The following is a 16,018-nucleotide window of genomic DNA, read 5'->3' as shown; positions in this document are numbered from 1 at the left end:
CAGAGAACTTACTCAGGGTTTTGTGGACTGGTGCCAGCAGAACCGCCTCCTGATCAATGCGGGGAAATCCAAAGAAATGGTGGTGGATTTCGGTAGGCGCCAGCACTCTTCACCTGCACCAGTGAACATCCGGGGAACAGATGTTGAGAGAGTCTCAACTTACAAGTACCTGGGTGTTCATCTGAACAATAAACTGGACTGGTGCGACAACACAGACGCCCTCTATAGGAAGAGTCAGAGCAGACTCTTCCTACTCAGGAGACTGAGGTCTTTTGGGGTTCAGGGGACACTCCTCAGGAACTTTTATGACTCGGTGGTTGCATCGGTCATCTTCCAGGGAGTGGTCACCTGGGCAGGCGGCGTCTCGGCCCGGGACAAGAAGCGGCTGGACAAACTGGTCAAGAGGGCCGGCTCTGTCCTGGGCTGCTCCCTGGACTCTGTGGACTCGGTGGGGGACAGGAGGATGTTGGCCAAGCTGTCATCAATGCTGGGCAACCCGGACCACCCCCTCCAGGGCACCCTAACAGCACTCCACAGCACCTTCAGTGACAGACTGTTACACCCTCGCTGTGCAAAGGAGAGATTCCGCCGTTCCTTCTTGCCTGCTGCTGTCAGACTCTTTAACAAGAACATTGTGTAGTCTCTACAAACTGGCGGTCATTAGTGCAATTGTGCAGTCCTGCACCTGAGCTCGTATCGTGCAATACCCAATATTCCCCACTACTGTAATACCGTGCAATACTCAACATTCCCCACTACTGTTAGTCTAGTTTTATTTTTATCCAATGCTGTTCCTTACATTTCACTACAGCACTGCAGCACTGTCACTTAGAGTATTTTTTCCTCTGTACTATGTACAGGCCGAAATGAGTGTTCCTCATATTTTTTATGTAGATGTAGGTTGGTGTGTATACACATGTGTATATACACATGTTACTGCGTATATCTACATAGGTTTGATTCTAAATGTTTGCCGTCAATGTTATACATTAATGGCCACATTATGCCGCCGCCCCTGTGTGACCTATATCTTTGCTACTGTAACAATGAAAATTTCCCCACTGTGGGATCAATAAAGGCATTCTTATTCTTATTCTTATTCTTATAACTATGTATTATATAATTTTGTCTCAGATGTTTGAAGTTTTATCGATATTTTTGTCTAATTGTATTCCTTTTCTCGAAATTTTAAAATACATTTAGGTATTCTATACTGAATATTTTGTATTGTATGTTTTAATCATTTGTTGTAATATACTAATGCAATATTTTTGTGTACATTTATGTATTTTTTTCTATAATAGCTTCTATTGTAATATTTCGGCAATTTCGTTGTAACATATATTTCCTAATATTTTGTATTTTTTGGTCTACTATTGTATTGTAATATTTTACATTTTTGTGGCCATATTTTAGTTCATGTTGCATAGTCAGACTTTTTGGTGCAGTCCGGAGGAGTAATAATTTACTACTAAGAAGACTTGTTTTGTTTAGCATTTCTATTCCATCGAACCCTGACCTCAAAACCCTCATCAGCTTTTTGGCGTAGCACCATATGCCCGAGTTAGCCATATTCGAAGCATTGTTTTGCCGCTAAACCTTCTCTTCTTCAGCTAGGAAATCAATGCAAGTTATTCTGGACCCAGCAAGAGGCAAGTCTTCCTTTCAAAACAAACATTGCCTGGCTGGATTTTAATCATCATAATAATGTGTCAATTTGTTTGGGTGCATCGGGTTACTCACCAGCGATATAAACAGCTCCCCATCAGCAGGACCCCAAGTCAGCTTGTCTTTCAGACGACCTCGCCGATTGCATCCACGCATTGAAACACATTTAAATGTCTCAAAAGTCATATTTGCTTTATCGCTTGACACATGGTTGTCCAACCCTCAACAACATTTCTCTTTGCGCCAAAACACGTTTTAATGTTGCAAAATAGCAATTAAGAAAGTCTCATTTCATTCAGCGCATTTTGCTGAAAGTGGCTCGGCTTCCTCCTCGAGAAATATACATTTTGGTGTTGCAAAAGTAACACTTGACACACGGATGCCGAAAAGTCAACAATCTTACAAACTGAATCGAAACACATTTCAATGTCGCCAAAGTAACGCTTGACACGCGTTCGCCTAAAAGTCAACAATCTTAGCGACTGCATCGACGCACCAACACACATTTTAACGTCGTAAAAGTAACATTCACCGCTTGACAGGCGGATGCCCGAACGTCGACATTGATCTTACCGACTGAGTCGAAACACGTTTGTCACAAAAGTAACATTTGGCACACGGTTACCCGCATGTCAACAATCTTAGCGATTGTATTGAAACACACAAAAACACATTTTAACATTGTAAAAGGAACTTTTAACACCTTGCATGTGGTTTGCCAAGTGTCAACATCGATGCACCAAAACACATTTTGACGTGCTTGGCCAATGGCCAACAATCGCTATGGCTTTATATAGCGTCATCAACTTTTAACGGGTGACAGGTGCACATTGGTAGTGTGGTATGTACCTGCTCCATTTTATGGGCTGTGAGTTCTTCAGTTCTCTTCGCCCGTTCACAAAATGGCGGCACTGTGCAGAAACATGGACACGATGAGACTTCACATCAAGATGGCGGCTACTCGGCTTTTACGCTCCCAAACCTTTACACTAAAAATGTGGGATAAGGTATTTTTAGAATGTGAAAAAAATAAATAAATTCTTCCAACTTGTGGTCCTTACCATTTTGTTTGTTGTGCTCTTGTTTTGATACATGGCTTGCCCTACAGGTTGTAGAAAGAACATACAAAAACACGCAGTTAAAGTTCAGCTTCCTCGTATCATCCGGTGCGATATGTTTATCTGCTCGTGCGCACGTGTCAAAGGAAAGCAAATTTAATCCTGGCGGACATCTTCCAAGGCCAGCAGGGAGTCGGGTAACTTCTCACGCTCACACGGCCGCTGGCATGTGCACCGTCAAGAAGGCCGGCCCGGCCGTGGAACTTCCTCAACACACGGCCACACATGCATGCGGCAATATACATGAGTCAGTACATAGGCACAGAAACATAAACATATTACTATTTATAGCACTTGCAAATGTCAAAAGATACACTGGTGGAAATGGGAGAAAGAGCAGCATAGGTTCCAAGATAAATCCGCCGCTGGAAAGTTAGGAAGAAAATGCTGAGCAAAAGGAAATTGGGTGGACGTGTCAATCATGACACAACACATGGAAAAAAGTCTCAAGGCCCTAAAGACGGAATTGAAGAGGAAGTCGGTTATTTGGGTTGGAAGCAGGCCAATTCCAGAGCTTCTACTGGTATATTCTACTTGTGTATTAAATATCTGGTCAATTAGTTACTAGTGATGGTTGATATTGAAGGCTCAAAACATCTAATGACTTCCTTTGCAACAATTCCCCTCCACACTACATGCAAAACACCAACCAAGTTGAAAGTAAAATTCAATCAATTCAATGTCCAAACAAGAAATGTTCAGTGACATTTGTCTTTCCTCAACCGAGACAGGAGGAAAAAGTGGACAGCTGTGAAGAAAATAAAATGGACCGCCACATACTCACAGTTTGGAACCTGCGGACTTATGCAGCTTTTAAAAAAGATTTTGAAACGATTTTTTTTTTTTGTTGTTATTCATGGGAAATGTTGATTCATGGTATATCCCCACTTATTATTCACGGATTTTCACTCTTTGTGGTGCCTGTGTCCTGCAAACAGTGGGGGCCCGCTGTGTATTTTGCATGTCTAATTGCACATTAACATGTTCACTCTGTTATAATAAAACAATCGATATGAATACTTCCCAAAAATTTGAAACATTCATATTTGTTGCACAGTCAGCTTTTATTGTGCTCAATAAACGCTAACATTTGCCAAAAATGTACACCCTGTCAGCAAGCTGACAGATTTTGCTGTTTGTGTGTACATGGTCTGCTAACATCTACTTAATATTGTGAATATCAATTTCAAATGAAAATCCGGCTAGGCTAGTCTGGTGAAATGGTGACGTCTCAGAGTTCCATAACAAAAAAATGAAAGCGCTCTCACCACATTTTTAAAATGGTGTTCAATTCATTGAAGAAATTCTGCACACTCGGCACATTAGAACGCAGCTAAACATCACACAGCTGGTAATGAAGCACTGTCGGAAGAGATGGAGCAAAAACATTCATGTTACATACAAAAACTTGAAGTAATCATCGCATGTGTTTTGGGGTAGCTTTTTAATCACAAAATGATGCACGCACAGTGATGAGTCTACAAAAATATGAGGAGAAAGTGTGGAGAAGGGTTGCCGTGGTTATCAGTTCTCCAGGAAAGCCACGTAGTCGGTGAGTCTGGCCAACTGCTGTTCGTTGGGAACCGACGAAACGGGGGGTGGATCTGCGCAGAGGACAGCGGAGAGACAACGGGGGGGTGGGGGTGGCATCGAGTCATCCATCTTTCACATCTCTCCGATTTTAACTGGCCGCTACGGCCGCCACGTGTTTCAACTCCGGTGTCAACATGGGCAAATGATCTCACGCCACCCGTGTCATGTTAATGACACAGAGGTGACCGAGTTGACTAAAGCAACATCCCGACTAGACAGCTTTTTTCTTTTTTTTTTTCAAGAGATTTGTCTGGTCGCTGAAGACGAACGACTCCTTCATACCAGTGGCATGTTGGAGGCGAGGGTGGGAGTAGGTCGGAGCTGGTTTCATGTTGAACATGTGTGTAGCAGATGTGTGTTTTACATTGGTGCACAGAAATGACGACACGTGACGGCACTTTAAAAAATAATACTTCAAAAATAAAATGAAATAAAAAGGAAGAAGCAAACAAACAAGAATACGAGGTTGTCCGGCAGATGGCAAATTTCATCTTGACATTTCTTTTCTTCTTGCTAATAAGTGCTTCACATTTCCTAGCATAGCAACTGTACTTTTGTTCACATTCACGAGTATTCACTCTGTTGCTGTCGGCAACCAATGTGTCGAATCAAACTTTGTATCACATCCAAATGTAAGTATGTGAAAATGATAAGAGATTTTTTTAATTTAGAAAATAGCAAAAACAACACGTCCCGAGAAGTAGCCTACGCTACTAGTCAAAATTTTGAAGACACTTTACCGTTCAATATATATGTAAATAAATATCAACCGTAAGCTACTGTAATGTTATACACAGTTTCCACATTAACATTGCGCTTAAATATATGAAAATGGAAACTGTACTTAAATGATGTCATTCAAATGTATTGCTCCTAAAAGCTGAATGAAATTTGTCCCTAAATGAAAGTTTCAAAATAGAGTTCTAAAGTACAAACGTGTTGGACGTACTCAAGCAGTGATGCTTTCGAGCACCACTTGAGGGAGCCCGAGCACCACTCGTACACCTAACACTACACTTGGAGCACCTGCCGCTGGTGGAAGGAATAAAGCAGCGTAGGTTTTGGGGTGGAAATGTCGCCCATTTAAAAGTTGAAACTGCGCCACCTACCTGGTTTTTTAGGCATCACCATCCTGGTGGTGGGGTCTGCCTGCCAGCCTTGACTCACTACACCTTTAGGCAAACAGAAGCAGTCAAGTCAAAATGACAACGCCCACCAACCGCTTTCACAACTCCCAAAATGCATCAACTTACCTTTTACGGCCTCTTCCACCGAGTAGCCCACAAAGGCAGCGAAATCTTCGGCCGTAATGGAAGTGTACGCCTGCGCCACAAGCCCGTAGGCCCTTTGTCGCGTACTCTCTGGGAAGCGAAATAGAGAGCGATGATGTCAGTGGACAGAAGTGTCTGGCAGCAACATTTATATGAATTGTAGATATAATGAAAAGGCAAAATGAAATCATGACAACTTCATTGGATTGGCAACAAAACAAGTATTGACACTGATATTTCCATTTTTTCAGCGCCATTTTAAAAAGCCTCTTACACGCTGGCCATCAAAGGAAGTGACATTTGCCCGGCTCGCTCTACGGTACAGGATGAGGAGGGCGAAATCCAGCTGTGAATTAGTCACCTTCCGACATAATAACAGAGTTGGATAGCTGCTGACGTGTCGCGCTAACGGTGCCAAATTGTATGTTAGCGGAGCAACCGGCATTCCAGCTCTATTGTTACGATTGTAATGCTCCGATTTGCTGGGAATCCAAAGGGAAAACTGGGACAAAACGCGCGGTGATGTTGATGTAAACGTGACAAATGCTTTTGACACAAACAACAATGTTCAAAGGAGTCTTAAATATGGACAAAATGTGTGTCAGCTTGAAAATGGCAAAGTCTGTGTATAAGTGACACCCATTGAAATTATTGGGAATTTAAAAAAAAAAAAATTATTTCAAAAATGCTGATAAACCTTCAATATGTGTTTTCCACAAAGAACGGAGCTTGTCTCTCTCTCAAAAAACACCCCTCACCCCCCAAAAAATGGGGGGAGAAAAAAAAAAATCCACAAACAGGGTGCCGAACTCCACCGTAGTAGAGGAAACATGTTTGTAATCGCCCCTCCACAAAACAAAAACAAAAAAATTCCAAGAAGATTTGATTGATCGATTTTAATGAACCGAGGGGCCACTCAGAGGGTGGACATGCAGCCCGCAGGCCACCGGTTGCGCATCCCTGAGCTGGAGTGTGTCAAATGTCAACGCTGCCCGATATATTTTTCTTTCAGCCTGCCGTTGTTTGAGAAGATAAGAGTCAAGTGCGACGGGGGCCACGGGGCAAAATGCGCTTGGTGCACCGTCACCTCCAGCAGCTCTCACATGAATGCCTCGGGGTTGCGGCTCGGCATTTTTGGTATCCGAGCAACCTTGCTCATGTGTATCAACACACCCGCTTGTTTGGACCGCGGCGGCCCGCAGCCGTGACGATTACATCGTCGGATGAGAAAAGACAGCTGGGAGGAGAAGTCCCAAGATTTGTCAAGCCCGTTTTTCCCATCCTCCCGTCCAGAAAAACTTCCTGTCGACATTCACACTCCCTCCCTCTCGCTGTTTTGCTGTAAAAACTTGATGAGTTTTGATCATGGTGTCAATCTGTTTGGTGTGTGCTATATGACAACCGTGCTTCTCCTTTTATGTCTAATCAATGTTTCATGTGCTTCTGTTGAAAAATGAATCACACTTTAATGCCTCCTGCTATGTTAGCGGCTAACGCAACTACAAAACAACAGCAGTGTAGTGTACATTGGATGTGTCACATTAACCTAAGCTAATGAGGTCATTGTTAAAGTAAATATTTGTATGAAAGCTTATTTTAGACCATAATTATAAAACTATCTAAGGGCAAAACAGAAAGACACTAGATGGTGGTTGCAAATTTCACAACAGTTTGACACATAGAAAACATTTTTGGGGAAAAAGAGCCCAAGTGCTTGCTTGAAGCGGTTTACTGCCACTTCCCATTGAAGTTTAATGTCAAACTCAACATAAAACAACTAGAATTACACATTGTGTATCTAACCCAACGACATAACTTTGCTTTACGGAAGTCGGCTAGCTTAACGCTAACACCGCACTAGCGGCCCTGTTGGAAGCGCCGTGACCTACAACTGCGGTCCAGCTTTCTGACACTGGGCAGTACATTTGACTCCAGCCCACCTCGATAGTTTTGAGCTTTCTTGGCACCGAGGCCAAGTTCAACACAACAGATGGTAAAGCAGCCCAGAAGTAACAACGCCTGCTGTACGGACAGGACAGTCTTCTTCACTTTGGTACAGGCGGCACAGGCAAAATTGTTGGTAAACTTTTTGTGAAAAAGCCACAATCACCACTTCAAAAACTTGAAAGAAAATAGAATAAAGAAAAACTAACAAAAGCAAGGCTGGCAGAAGGCGTTTTCTCATATATTTCTTTTTTTTTTTTTTTATCAAATACTGTACTATCTTTAGATCCAATTGTTTAAAACCAGGTCATCTTGACATGAGAGTTATTAATGAAAGCGCTCCCGATGTTGGAACCATTTTGAGGCCGCACATTGGAAACCGCTGAGAAGGAGCGAGCGGCCGAGCCAAGCAGGTCATCTCAAGGGGCTTTCTGTAACCCAGTCCCGCGGCAGACATGTATTTTTATCGCGGTCTCTCGACCCCGGGGCGATGACGAGCGCGGCAACTGCATCGGCTTTTCTGACGCTCCAGAGTTGGGCTGAAGCGTGCTGAGAAAAGATGTCTAAGAGGAGGCGCTGCGTTTTTATCGGGGGGTGGGAGGGGTGCTTGTTGGGGGGGGGGACAGGACCTGGCCTGTCCTTCTCTGTCAGTCTATTCTCGGGCAGCTATCACTTCTCAGCCTCTCACCTCTTAAAATAGCCCCCGCTTTTCACCGGCAAAGGCAAAGCAGGCAGGACATAGCAATGCCTTTATTTTTAAATGCAGCCCAAGAGCGCGGCGGACACATTCTGATCGAAACAATTCAAAAGGACAATGGACGCATGTCCTCTTAGAGCTAGCAATAAAGACGGTTCACAATTTCATGTCACGCAGCTTTATTTCGGGTTCCATCCGAGTCAACCAAGACAAAGTGAGACATTGCAAATTATCTATAACCATCTGCTACATTTGAAATAAAAGCAACACATTTGTTTTTCTAAACTTGACATCTCCTCTTAACACCAACATTCAAGTGGTTCAGAAGTACAAAAGTATAAAAAGGAAAGTTATGTATTCAACACTGGTGTCAAATATTGCACTGAAAGTACTGGCAAGTGACGCTAGCCCACATCTCCGCCTAACTTGATATCGTTAACATCCGCGAGTCCCTGCCATACTCTTGTCAGAACACCTTCACAAGCACTTAAGTCCACCATCACTTCATTTTGCATTATTCCTCCTCCTCCTCCTCTTCCTCCTCCGCATCGTCGAAGTCATCTTCGTCGTCTGAGCCAAAGTCCATTTTCGCCAGCACCGCTTCCACGTGCTCCGTCGACACGGCGAAATGATCCATCTTCTCGAAACCCGGCTCGGGCCGCTCTTCGCCCATGGAGCCTTTGGCCGCGTCTTTGGTCTGCGTGATGAGGCCCTTGGCCGCCACCAGAAACTCGGCGGCGCCGCTCTGCTCCAGCGCCCGGACGGCCGAGTCGGTGAGGTCGGTGCTGGCTTGGAGTCGCTCGCCGTAACGCTGGGAGAGCGCCCGCAGCGCGGCCACCTTCTCGTCTTGCTCTTTGCCGATCTGCTCCAGGAGGATGGTCTTGCGCTCCTCCAGGACGGCGTAGAGCAGGTCGAAGCGCTCGGCGAGGCCTTGCTTAGCTCGCTGGGCGTTCTCCTGGACGGCGCGGCAAGCGTCTTCCATCTGGATGAGCAGAGACTGCAGGCGTCCGTTGCTGGCCACCAGGCTGTCGATGGCGTTGCTCAGTTCGCCCTTTTGGGTCTGGTAGACACTCTCCAAAGGCGCCACCTCGCAGTCTTTATGCTGGCCAAACACTTTGCACATGGAGCACGTCGGGGTCTGGCAGGTTTTGCAGTAGATGTTGATTCTCTCGTCTTCGTGCTCCTGGCACTTGGGCTCTTTGGACTCTTTGGGCTTCAGGGAGCTTTCCGTGTTGCCGCTCACTTCCTGCTGCTGCTGCTTGTAGATGTCGATGATGTTCTCCACCAGCAGGTTCCGCTGGAGCCCGTGGACGCCGTGGCGGTCCAGCACCACCTCGAACCTGCACGTGGGGCAGCGGAAGACGCCGCCGGAAAAGCGGTAGGGGTTGCGCGAGTCGTAGAGGTCGCTGGCGCAGCTGCGGCACAGGTTGTGCTGGCAGGGCAGGATGACCACGGGCTTGGTGAACATGTCCAGGCAGATGGGGCAGCTCAGTTGCTTCTCCAGGCTGTCCATGGGGCTCGGAGGGCGAACCAAGGATCCGGTCCTCTGGACGTCCATGACGGGAAGGTAAATGTCCGATCCGGCTTCTTTGTTGGCCGCTGGGAAAGGGTCTTTGGAATGAGTAACACAAGACGCTCTGCTATCCTTGCGGTGTGCCGCCACTAGGTCACTTGTAGGTCTACTCTGGCCGGTCAACTAGCGGCACTGTCCTTTATACCGCCTCCCTTACAGCTGGTGACATTTGATCTAACCAACCAAAGCGCACATTCCTGCCTGCTTGCTCGCTGGGCCGGGGAACTTTTCACAGAAATGAACCCCCCGGCCACCCCCGCCCTCCTCCCCATTGCAGCATGTGTCACATGCCCCAGTTGGCCGTGTGCAGCATCCAAAGCGAGAGGTGGACATGTTGGTCGAACGGAGAAATAAACAGGGTGCATGTGACTGACGCAAAAGGAAGCCAAACAAGCCAGTGTGCATGTTGTGAGGCAGATGCTGTTCCACGTCTGTCTGCTTGTTTGTTTGTTTGTTATGCCTCGGTGTTAACCAGAGACAAACACGCACTCTTTGTCACACACCAAGTGACTGAGCAGTGAACGCCTCGTGACGTACTGCAATGGAAAAATGGCGGCTTTTGACACTCCGCATACGGTATATTGTACCCTGTTATTTTTTGTATTGAACCATAAATACATGGGGCGATTGTCAAGAAAGAAGTGAATTGCCACAAAGACAGGAAATGGGCAACGATGAACAAAAGCGCGTGGCTGTTATTTTCAGGCTGTCGACAATGATGGCTTGCACCATCCAATGACTGCGCCTGCGCATTTCGGCGGCAGACACAGGTGCATACTGTATGAAATTATACATATAGTTGAGTATTACTGTAAAACACAAAATATGTACAAGTTGCTGACACCTGTGTACGCCTAGAAACTGGTATAATGTAAGTATAATGAAATATAGTTCGATTGCCCTTGAGGGATTTTAATAAGAATAATAAAATTAATATTTGTATATTCAATTCAATAAGCATCATAAAATTAATATTTGTATAGATTTTTATATTGTTGCTCAAATTAAACTAAAGTTTTTCATTCAAAAAAAATGTTTTAATAAAAATATCATTTTTGCTTGAAATGTATTTTTTTCCCCCAGTATTAAATACCGACCGAGCAATAATAGCACCTTTCAAGAGACCCAATTATGCTAAACAGAATTTTAAGGGTTACTACAAGTGTGCGTAGGGGGAAAGAGGTAACTCATTCATAAAATATTTTACATTCATTTGTTTATCTGTTGAACATGTCATTTCACCTCAGTTTAACACAGAAACAACACATAGTTATGTTTATCTCTGATTTTGAAAAAAATGTATCAACTTTAAAAAAATGTTTTTTTTGGGGGGAGTGAGTGACTAGCGGTTGCACTAGAAGTAGATGTTTTTTCAATTAACATGCAGTGGGTCACACTGTCACACATATAGAGAAACAAAAATAACCTAAGAGGTGGGTTCAATCAGCTTTTGTTTACTTGTAATTCCAAAGTGAAATCTTCACATCTGTCAACGCGTCCACTTGCAATTATCATCCTGCGAGTTCCGCGAAGAGTCTTGTGACAAACTGTACGTCAGCTTGTACACACCACTGGCACATCAACACGAGGCGGCACCGTAAACATGACCAAGACGCTATTATTAAAACGCTTGCACAAGGCACCGTCACATGATGCAAATGTTCCAAAGTATAGATAAAAACATGTGAAGGTGGGTAAAAAAAACAAAAGAAAAAAAATAAACGTTTTTAGTTTGTGTTTCATCTGCCTGTGAAATTAAACTGGCGTTGGTGCTCAAAGATAGAATGAAATAACTGTTTCTCTTATTTCTCATTCTAACCTGGCTTCCTAGCTGGCTCGAAGCAGTGTTCAATTAGCGCCCCCTGCTGGCCAATACAATCACACATGCCAAATGGACAAGTTGAAAAAGGTCAAACTAAGGTGTCTGCATGTCTGCCTTGCAGTAAAATATTCTGGGTTCAAAACTCCAAGCATGTTAGGTTCATTGAAGACAGCAAGTCGTGTGACAATACCATCGTGTGACGTATGTATCCTCGCAAAACGTACCTTGAAGGGCCTCCATCACCGGGAGAATATTTTCTGACCACTGATAAGCCGCAATCGATGTGTAGATACCGGGGAAATCTCGTTGCCAAATGTGCTGGCCAACTGTCCAGATTGCTGCTAATTCGGGATTTGCCTGAGAACAATAAAGAAAAATCAACGTAGAATGTTGTCACCATTGGAAATTGACCCACAAGAATAAAGCACAAACTGGTTTGGAGTGTTCTGTATTCCATGTTGGTCCAGCCTCTGTTTTATTTATTTTTATAACCAAACTGGTGATTGCCTCTGCATTTATGATTTATTTATGTGGAATAATAAATGAACACATGTAGGGTTGTTTCTTTTTGAGGACATTTCAGGCAAGAATCATGACCATCAGTCATAATATCTTATTTGTCATGTATTAGCATGGGAGACTTACAATATCCCTTAAAAACAGTAATAAAAGGTGCATTTAGCCACAAGAAATTAAATGGACTTTCTTTGTTTACACTGATGAAACAGTACAGTAAGATGGAGAGTATACAGTAATGACTCTTACCGCTTTAATTGCCTGGGGAATCCGCTTCCAGAGATACCGAGCGTTATTCCTGTACAAACCACAAGGACATATCAGTAAACAGACATATTCCCCCCCTTTTTTTTTAATGACGTATGTGACTTACATATCATTATGTAGTAAATAGAGTGCCAGAAGATGAGCATATACTTGTGGAGTCGTAATGCCTCCTGGTGCCTGTTGGAACAAAACAACAATGTATAAGTAATAAAGTAGAACACTACAAGTACAAACGAAATTAACCAGAAGACTTGCTAATAATTCATGTGTGTATGGTACAAAAAATATTTTTGATCAATATTATAGTCACAATTGCTAATCACAATTACTGATCATATTAGGAAAACATCTATTTCTAATTGCACTACTTTTCAACCATGGGCGCAAGCACCCCTAAAATTTAAGAGTTGATGTCCTTTTTAAATTAGCTAGGGATGTGTGCTAACATACAGTATTGTGCTGAATCTTTTTATAATATTTTAACAACAAAATTACAACACTACCAAGTGACTAGCTCCGCTTCCGGGTGCACTGGCTTCATTTTCAGGCATCTTAGTAAAGCCTCAGGCATGCGTTCGCCCCCTAGTGGTGGGATGACTACTGGGTGAGAAAGTGCTTGATTTCATGTGAAAGCACAGCCTGCTTTCAGAATGTAAAAATAATAACGCCCGGCGATCAGGTTCAGTTAATCGTGGCAGCCCAAACCATAATCACGATTCAAATACGGTATGTGCAGTCCTAATCTGAAGCAATTGTGGGCAAGGGGCAGGTTTCACCTTACAAACAACAACTGCTCACACTCACTCAGACGCTTATGGACAAAATATCGATCAATTACAGGCACAATTGATGATCACTACGTTGGTAACTCTGACAGCGACGTTTGGATTGATCCGCCCACCTCAACTATTCGACTCGCCACGAGCTGTTGAACTCCTGCTAAGCTAACACACAACAGGGAGTAAAGCAACGACATTTTCAGCGAAATATTGGAAGTGTGTCTACATTGGTAGCCCCAGCCAGTCGGGAAGTGTACGCTTGATTAGCCCCTGAACGAGTTATTTATTTGCGGTTCCAAAGTAAAGCATCAGCAGGGACAAGACGCACATCAATGCAAAGATTCGAAGAACATACCTCGAGCTCTTGAGCTTCACACTGTTCTAACAATTTGTCAAAGTTTTCTTCCATAATCACAGCAGCAGGCATGGTGAGGAGGACTGACCCTCTTTCGATTTGTGTTTTCGCCTAGCAGCTTTGCTTTTCTTCCTAGGCCGAGCGAGGTGACCCGGAAGCACTTGGAGGATCGGAAAGGTTGCACCTGAGCAACCTTTACGAAAGAAAAAAATAAAATAAAATAATAATAATACTTTTTTTAAAAAGGCCACCGACGAATTTTAGAGACTACACTAAACGCTCGATAATTTCACGAAGTAGACTTAAATAAAATAAAATAAAATAAAATAAAATAAAATAAAATAAAATAAAATAAAATAAAATAAAATACATAGATAAATTTCAGAACAGTATATATAAACAAAGATGGATCAAGAATACAGGCTTCAGTGGGGAAAAAACAGCCCCGATGAAAATGCTGCTTTGTTCTTTTGGCCGCAAGAGAGCAGTATATACAATTGATCAACATAGCGTACTTTCACATTTATTCCAACACAAACTGCTCTACTCATTCAGAAAATCTTGGGAACTATTTTTCACACTCCCCAGATTCAGACATGTATCATTATTCTACATTTTCCACAAGAAAATCCCCCAAATTATGCTGACATTTTACAAATCCTTCCATAATCCTCAAATTCATCCAGATGTCTCAAATTATTCCAAATGGTTCCAATTTAAAACTGTTCATCTTGTTGGAAACTATTGTTTACGTTCCCCACTATCCCCACAATTCCACGTTTTACACAACAAAACTGCAAAACGAATGCACAAATGTAAAATTCGTACCAAATCCTTAAATTTCTCCACTATTTCCACACCATTCCAACTTCAAAACTGTTCAACTCAGGACACAGTCTATTGGGAATTCTTTTTCACAATGACGATTGTGCCACATTTTCCACAATAAAGTCTTCAAATAGATGAAAATATTTGACAAATGTGCCTAATGCTACCACATTAACCAAATTAACAACGAATTCTACAGCCTTTCATTTCACTCACTGTCAGCATTTGAGCACTCACATGCAATTTGTACAAAAATGACATCGTGCAGTTGGCCCACAATGTTGTAGCCAACTGTATCGATCCATTCATTTGGTGGACCGAAGTACCCTTGGGAGCTGCATTGTGCCACCAAAACAACTGAGTGAGCTTTGCGTAATGAGCTGTATATCATGTATTGATCCCAAACAGCTGTTAAAATGTTTACCATCTTGCTTCTTGGAAACCAGGACGAACATTTTCAAAGGAAAAACAGATGCACAATGACCTTTTCATGGTGATTCGCTGCCAGGCACGCGTGTCATGTTCCAAATATGGGGAACCAAAAAAGTCAGGTGTGCAGTGTATTGGTCACTCGGGTGCTGCATCTTCTTTGGTTGGGATTTGACAACCTCCCCCCAAGCACTTAATCCTTCTTTACTTTGGGCTTAAAGGTGTGTCAGTGTGTTTTTGACAGCGACACAATGCAAGTCATGATAATTGCTGACACACTGGCCACTAAGAGCATGCTTGGTCACGTGGTTGGCCCAGTTTGACCAGTCCTTCACTCTAATACGTATTCTGCTCAGTCTCGACCTGGGCTGGCCAAAACAAGAAATTTCATTATTGACAGCCAGTTACATTCATTGTGTTGTTTCCACTCCCGCCCTGAAATTGGTTGAATAAAATGCAAAAATGCATTGCACATTTTTCAACTTCATTATACATTATTAAATAATTGGTCAATTGATTTCCTTATGGTATATAAAAGAAGCAATATACTACTACATGCAATGACTGGATAAGCAGGAGAGAAAATGGACGGAATGTTAGTTCATTACAATTTACAATTACTTCTAATTCATTAATTTATATAAATAATTAATTGTAAATATTATACTTTAAAAGAAATGACTTATTTTAATAAAATAAGTAATAAGTAAAATAACTGAACAGATTTTAACATTAAAAACAAAAAACTAATGTTAAGTAGCCATCATTTCGCAATATCCATACAAAATTCTATTAAAAAAAAAAAAGAAAAATAGTACATAAAAATTTACATTTTAGAAGAAAAAATAAAATATTCCAACTGTTACAGGCGGCCATAATAATTAAAAAATAATAATATAATACATTAAAAATTAAAATAAAATTTTCAAATACATTGAAATAAAAAAGTTATTAATTTTTACATATAAAAATATTTCGAATCTACCATTTTAAATTCAACATTTAATTTTTTTTTTAAAAACTAATAAAAAAAGATCATACGATGTTTCTTTATTATTTATGTTGACTCCCAAATAAAACTGTTTGAATTTGGCACTGGAGCCAAACAATTTTAGGACACGCTGCGTGTAGTTGCGCAAATAGCAACTTCTAGTTTAC

The 16,018-nt window shown here is 42.4% G+C and overlaps 2 protein-coding genes across 3 annotated transcripts; both read right to left on the bottom strand.

Moving 5' to 3' along the window:
* Window positions 1-3,831: 3,831 nt before the first annotated feature.
* Window positions 3,832-13,775, bottom strand: cops8 (COP9 signalosome subunit 8). 2 transcript variants are annotated; one of them, XR_015089485.1, is made up of 8 exons: window positions 13,604-13,775; window positions 12,576-12,646; window positions 12,452-12,500; window positions 11,911-12,043; window positions 5,633-5,740; window positions 5,489-5,551; window positions 4,255-4,390; window positions 3,832-4,148 (listed from the first exon to the last, which is right to left on the bottom strand). XR_015089485.1 is itself a non-coding variant. In XM_086050969.1 (7 exons), the coding sequence occupies exons 1-7, from the start codon at window positions 13,673-13,675 to the stop codon at window positions 4,311-4,313; spliced, it is 576 nt and encodes a 191-aa protein (XP_085907095.1). In that variant the 5' UTR covers window positions 13,676-13,775; the 3' UTR covers window positions 3,832-4,310. The 2 variants fall into 2 exon arrangements, 1 of the variants encoding a protein (XP_085907095.1); XM_086050969.1 differs by having other exon boundaries at window positions 3,832-4,390.
* trim63b (tripartite motif containing 63b) lies at window positions 8,471-11,814 on the bottom strand. Its single transcript, XM_086050967.1, has one exon. The coding sequence runs from the start codon at window positions 9,847-9,849 to the stop codon at window positions 8,806-8,808; it is 1,044 nt and encodes a 347-aa protein (XP_085907093.1). The 5' UTR covers window positions 9,850-11,814; the 3' UTR covers window positions 8,471-8,805.
* Window positions 13,776-16,018: the final 2,243 nt, after the last annotated feature.

Source organism: Filicampus tigris, chromosome 14 (genome assembly GCF_054856515.1).
Source record: "Filicampus tigris isolate MCC_2025a chromosome 14, RoL_Ftig_1.0, whole genome shotgun sequence".
In the NCBI taxonomy this organism is placed as follows: Eukaryota; Metazoa; Chordata; class Actinopteri; order Syngnathiformes; family Syngnathidae; genus Filicampus; species Filicampus tigris.
This window is presented reverse-complemented; position numbering and strand designations above follow the sequence as displayed.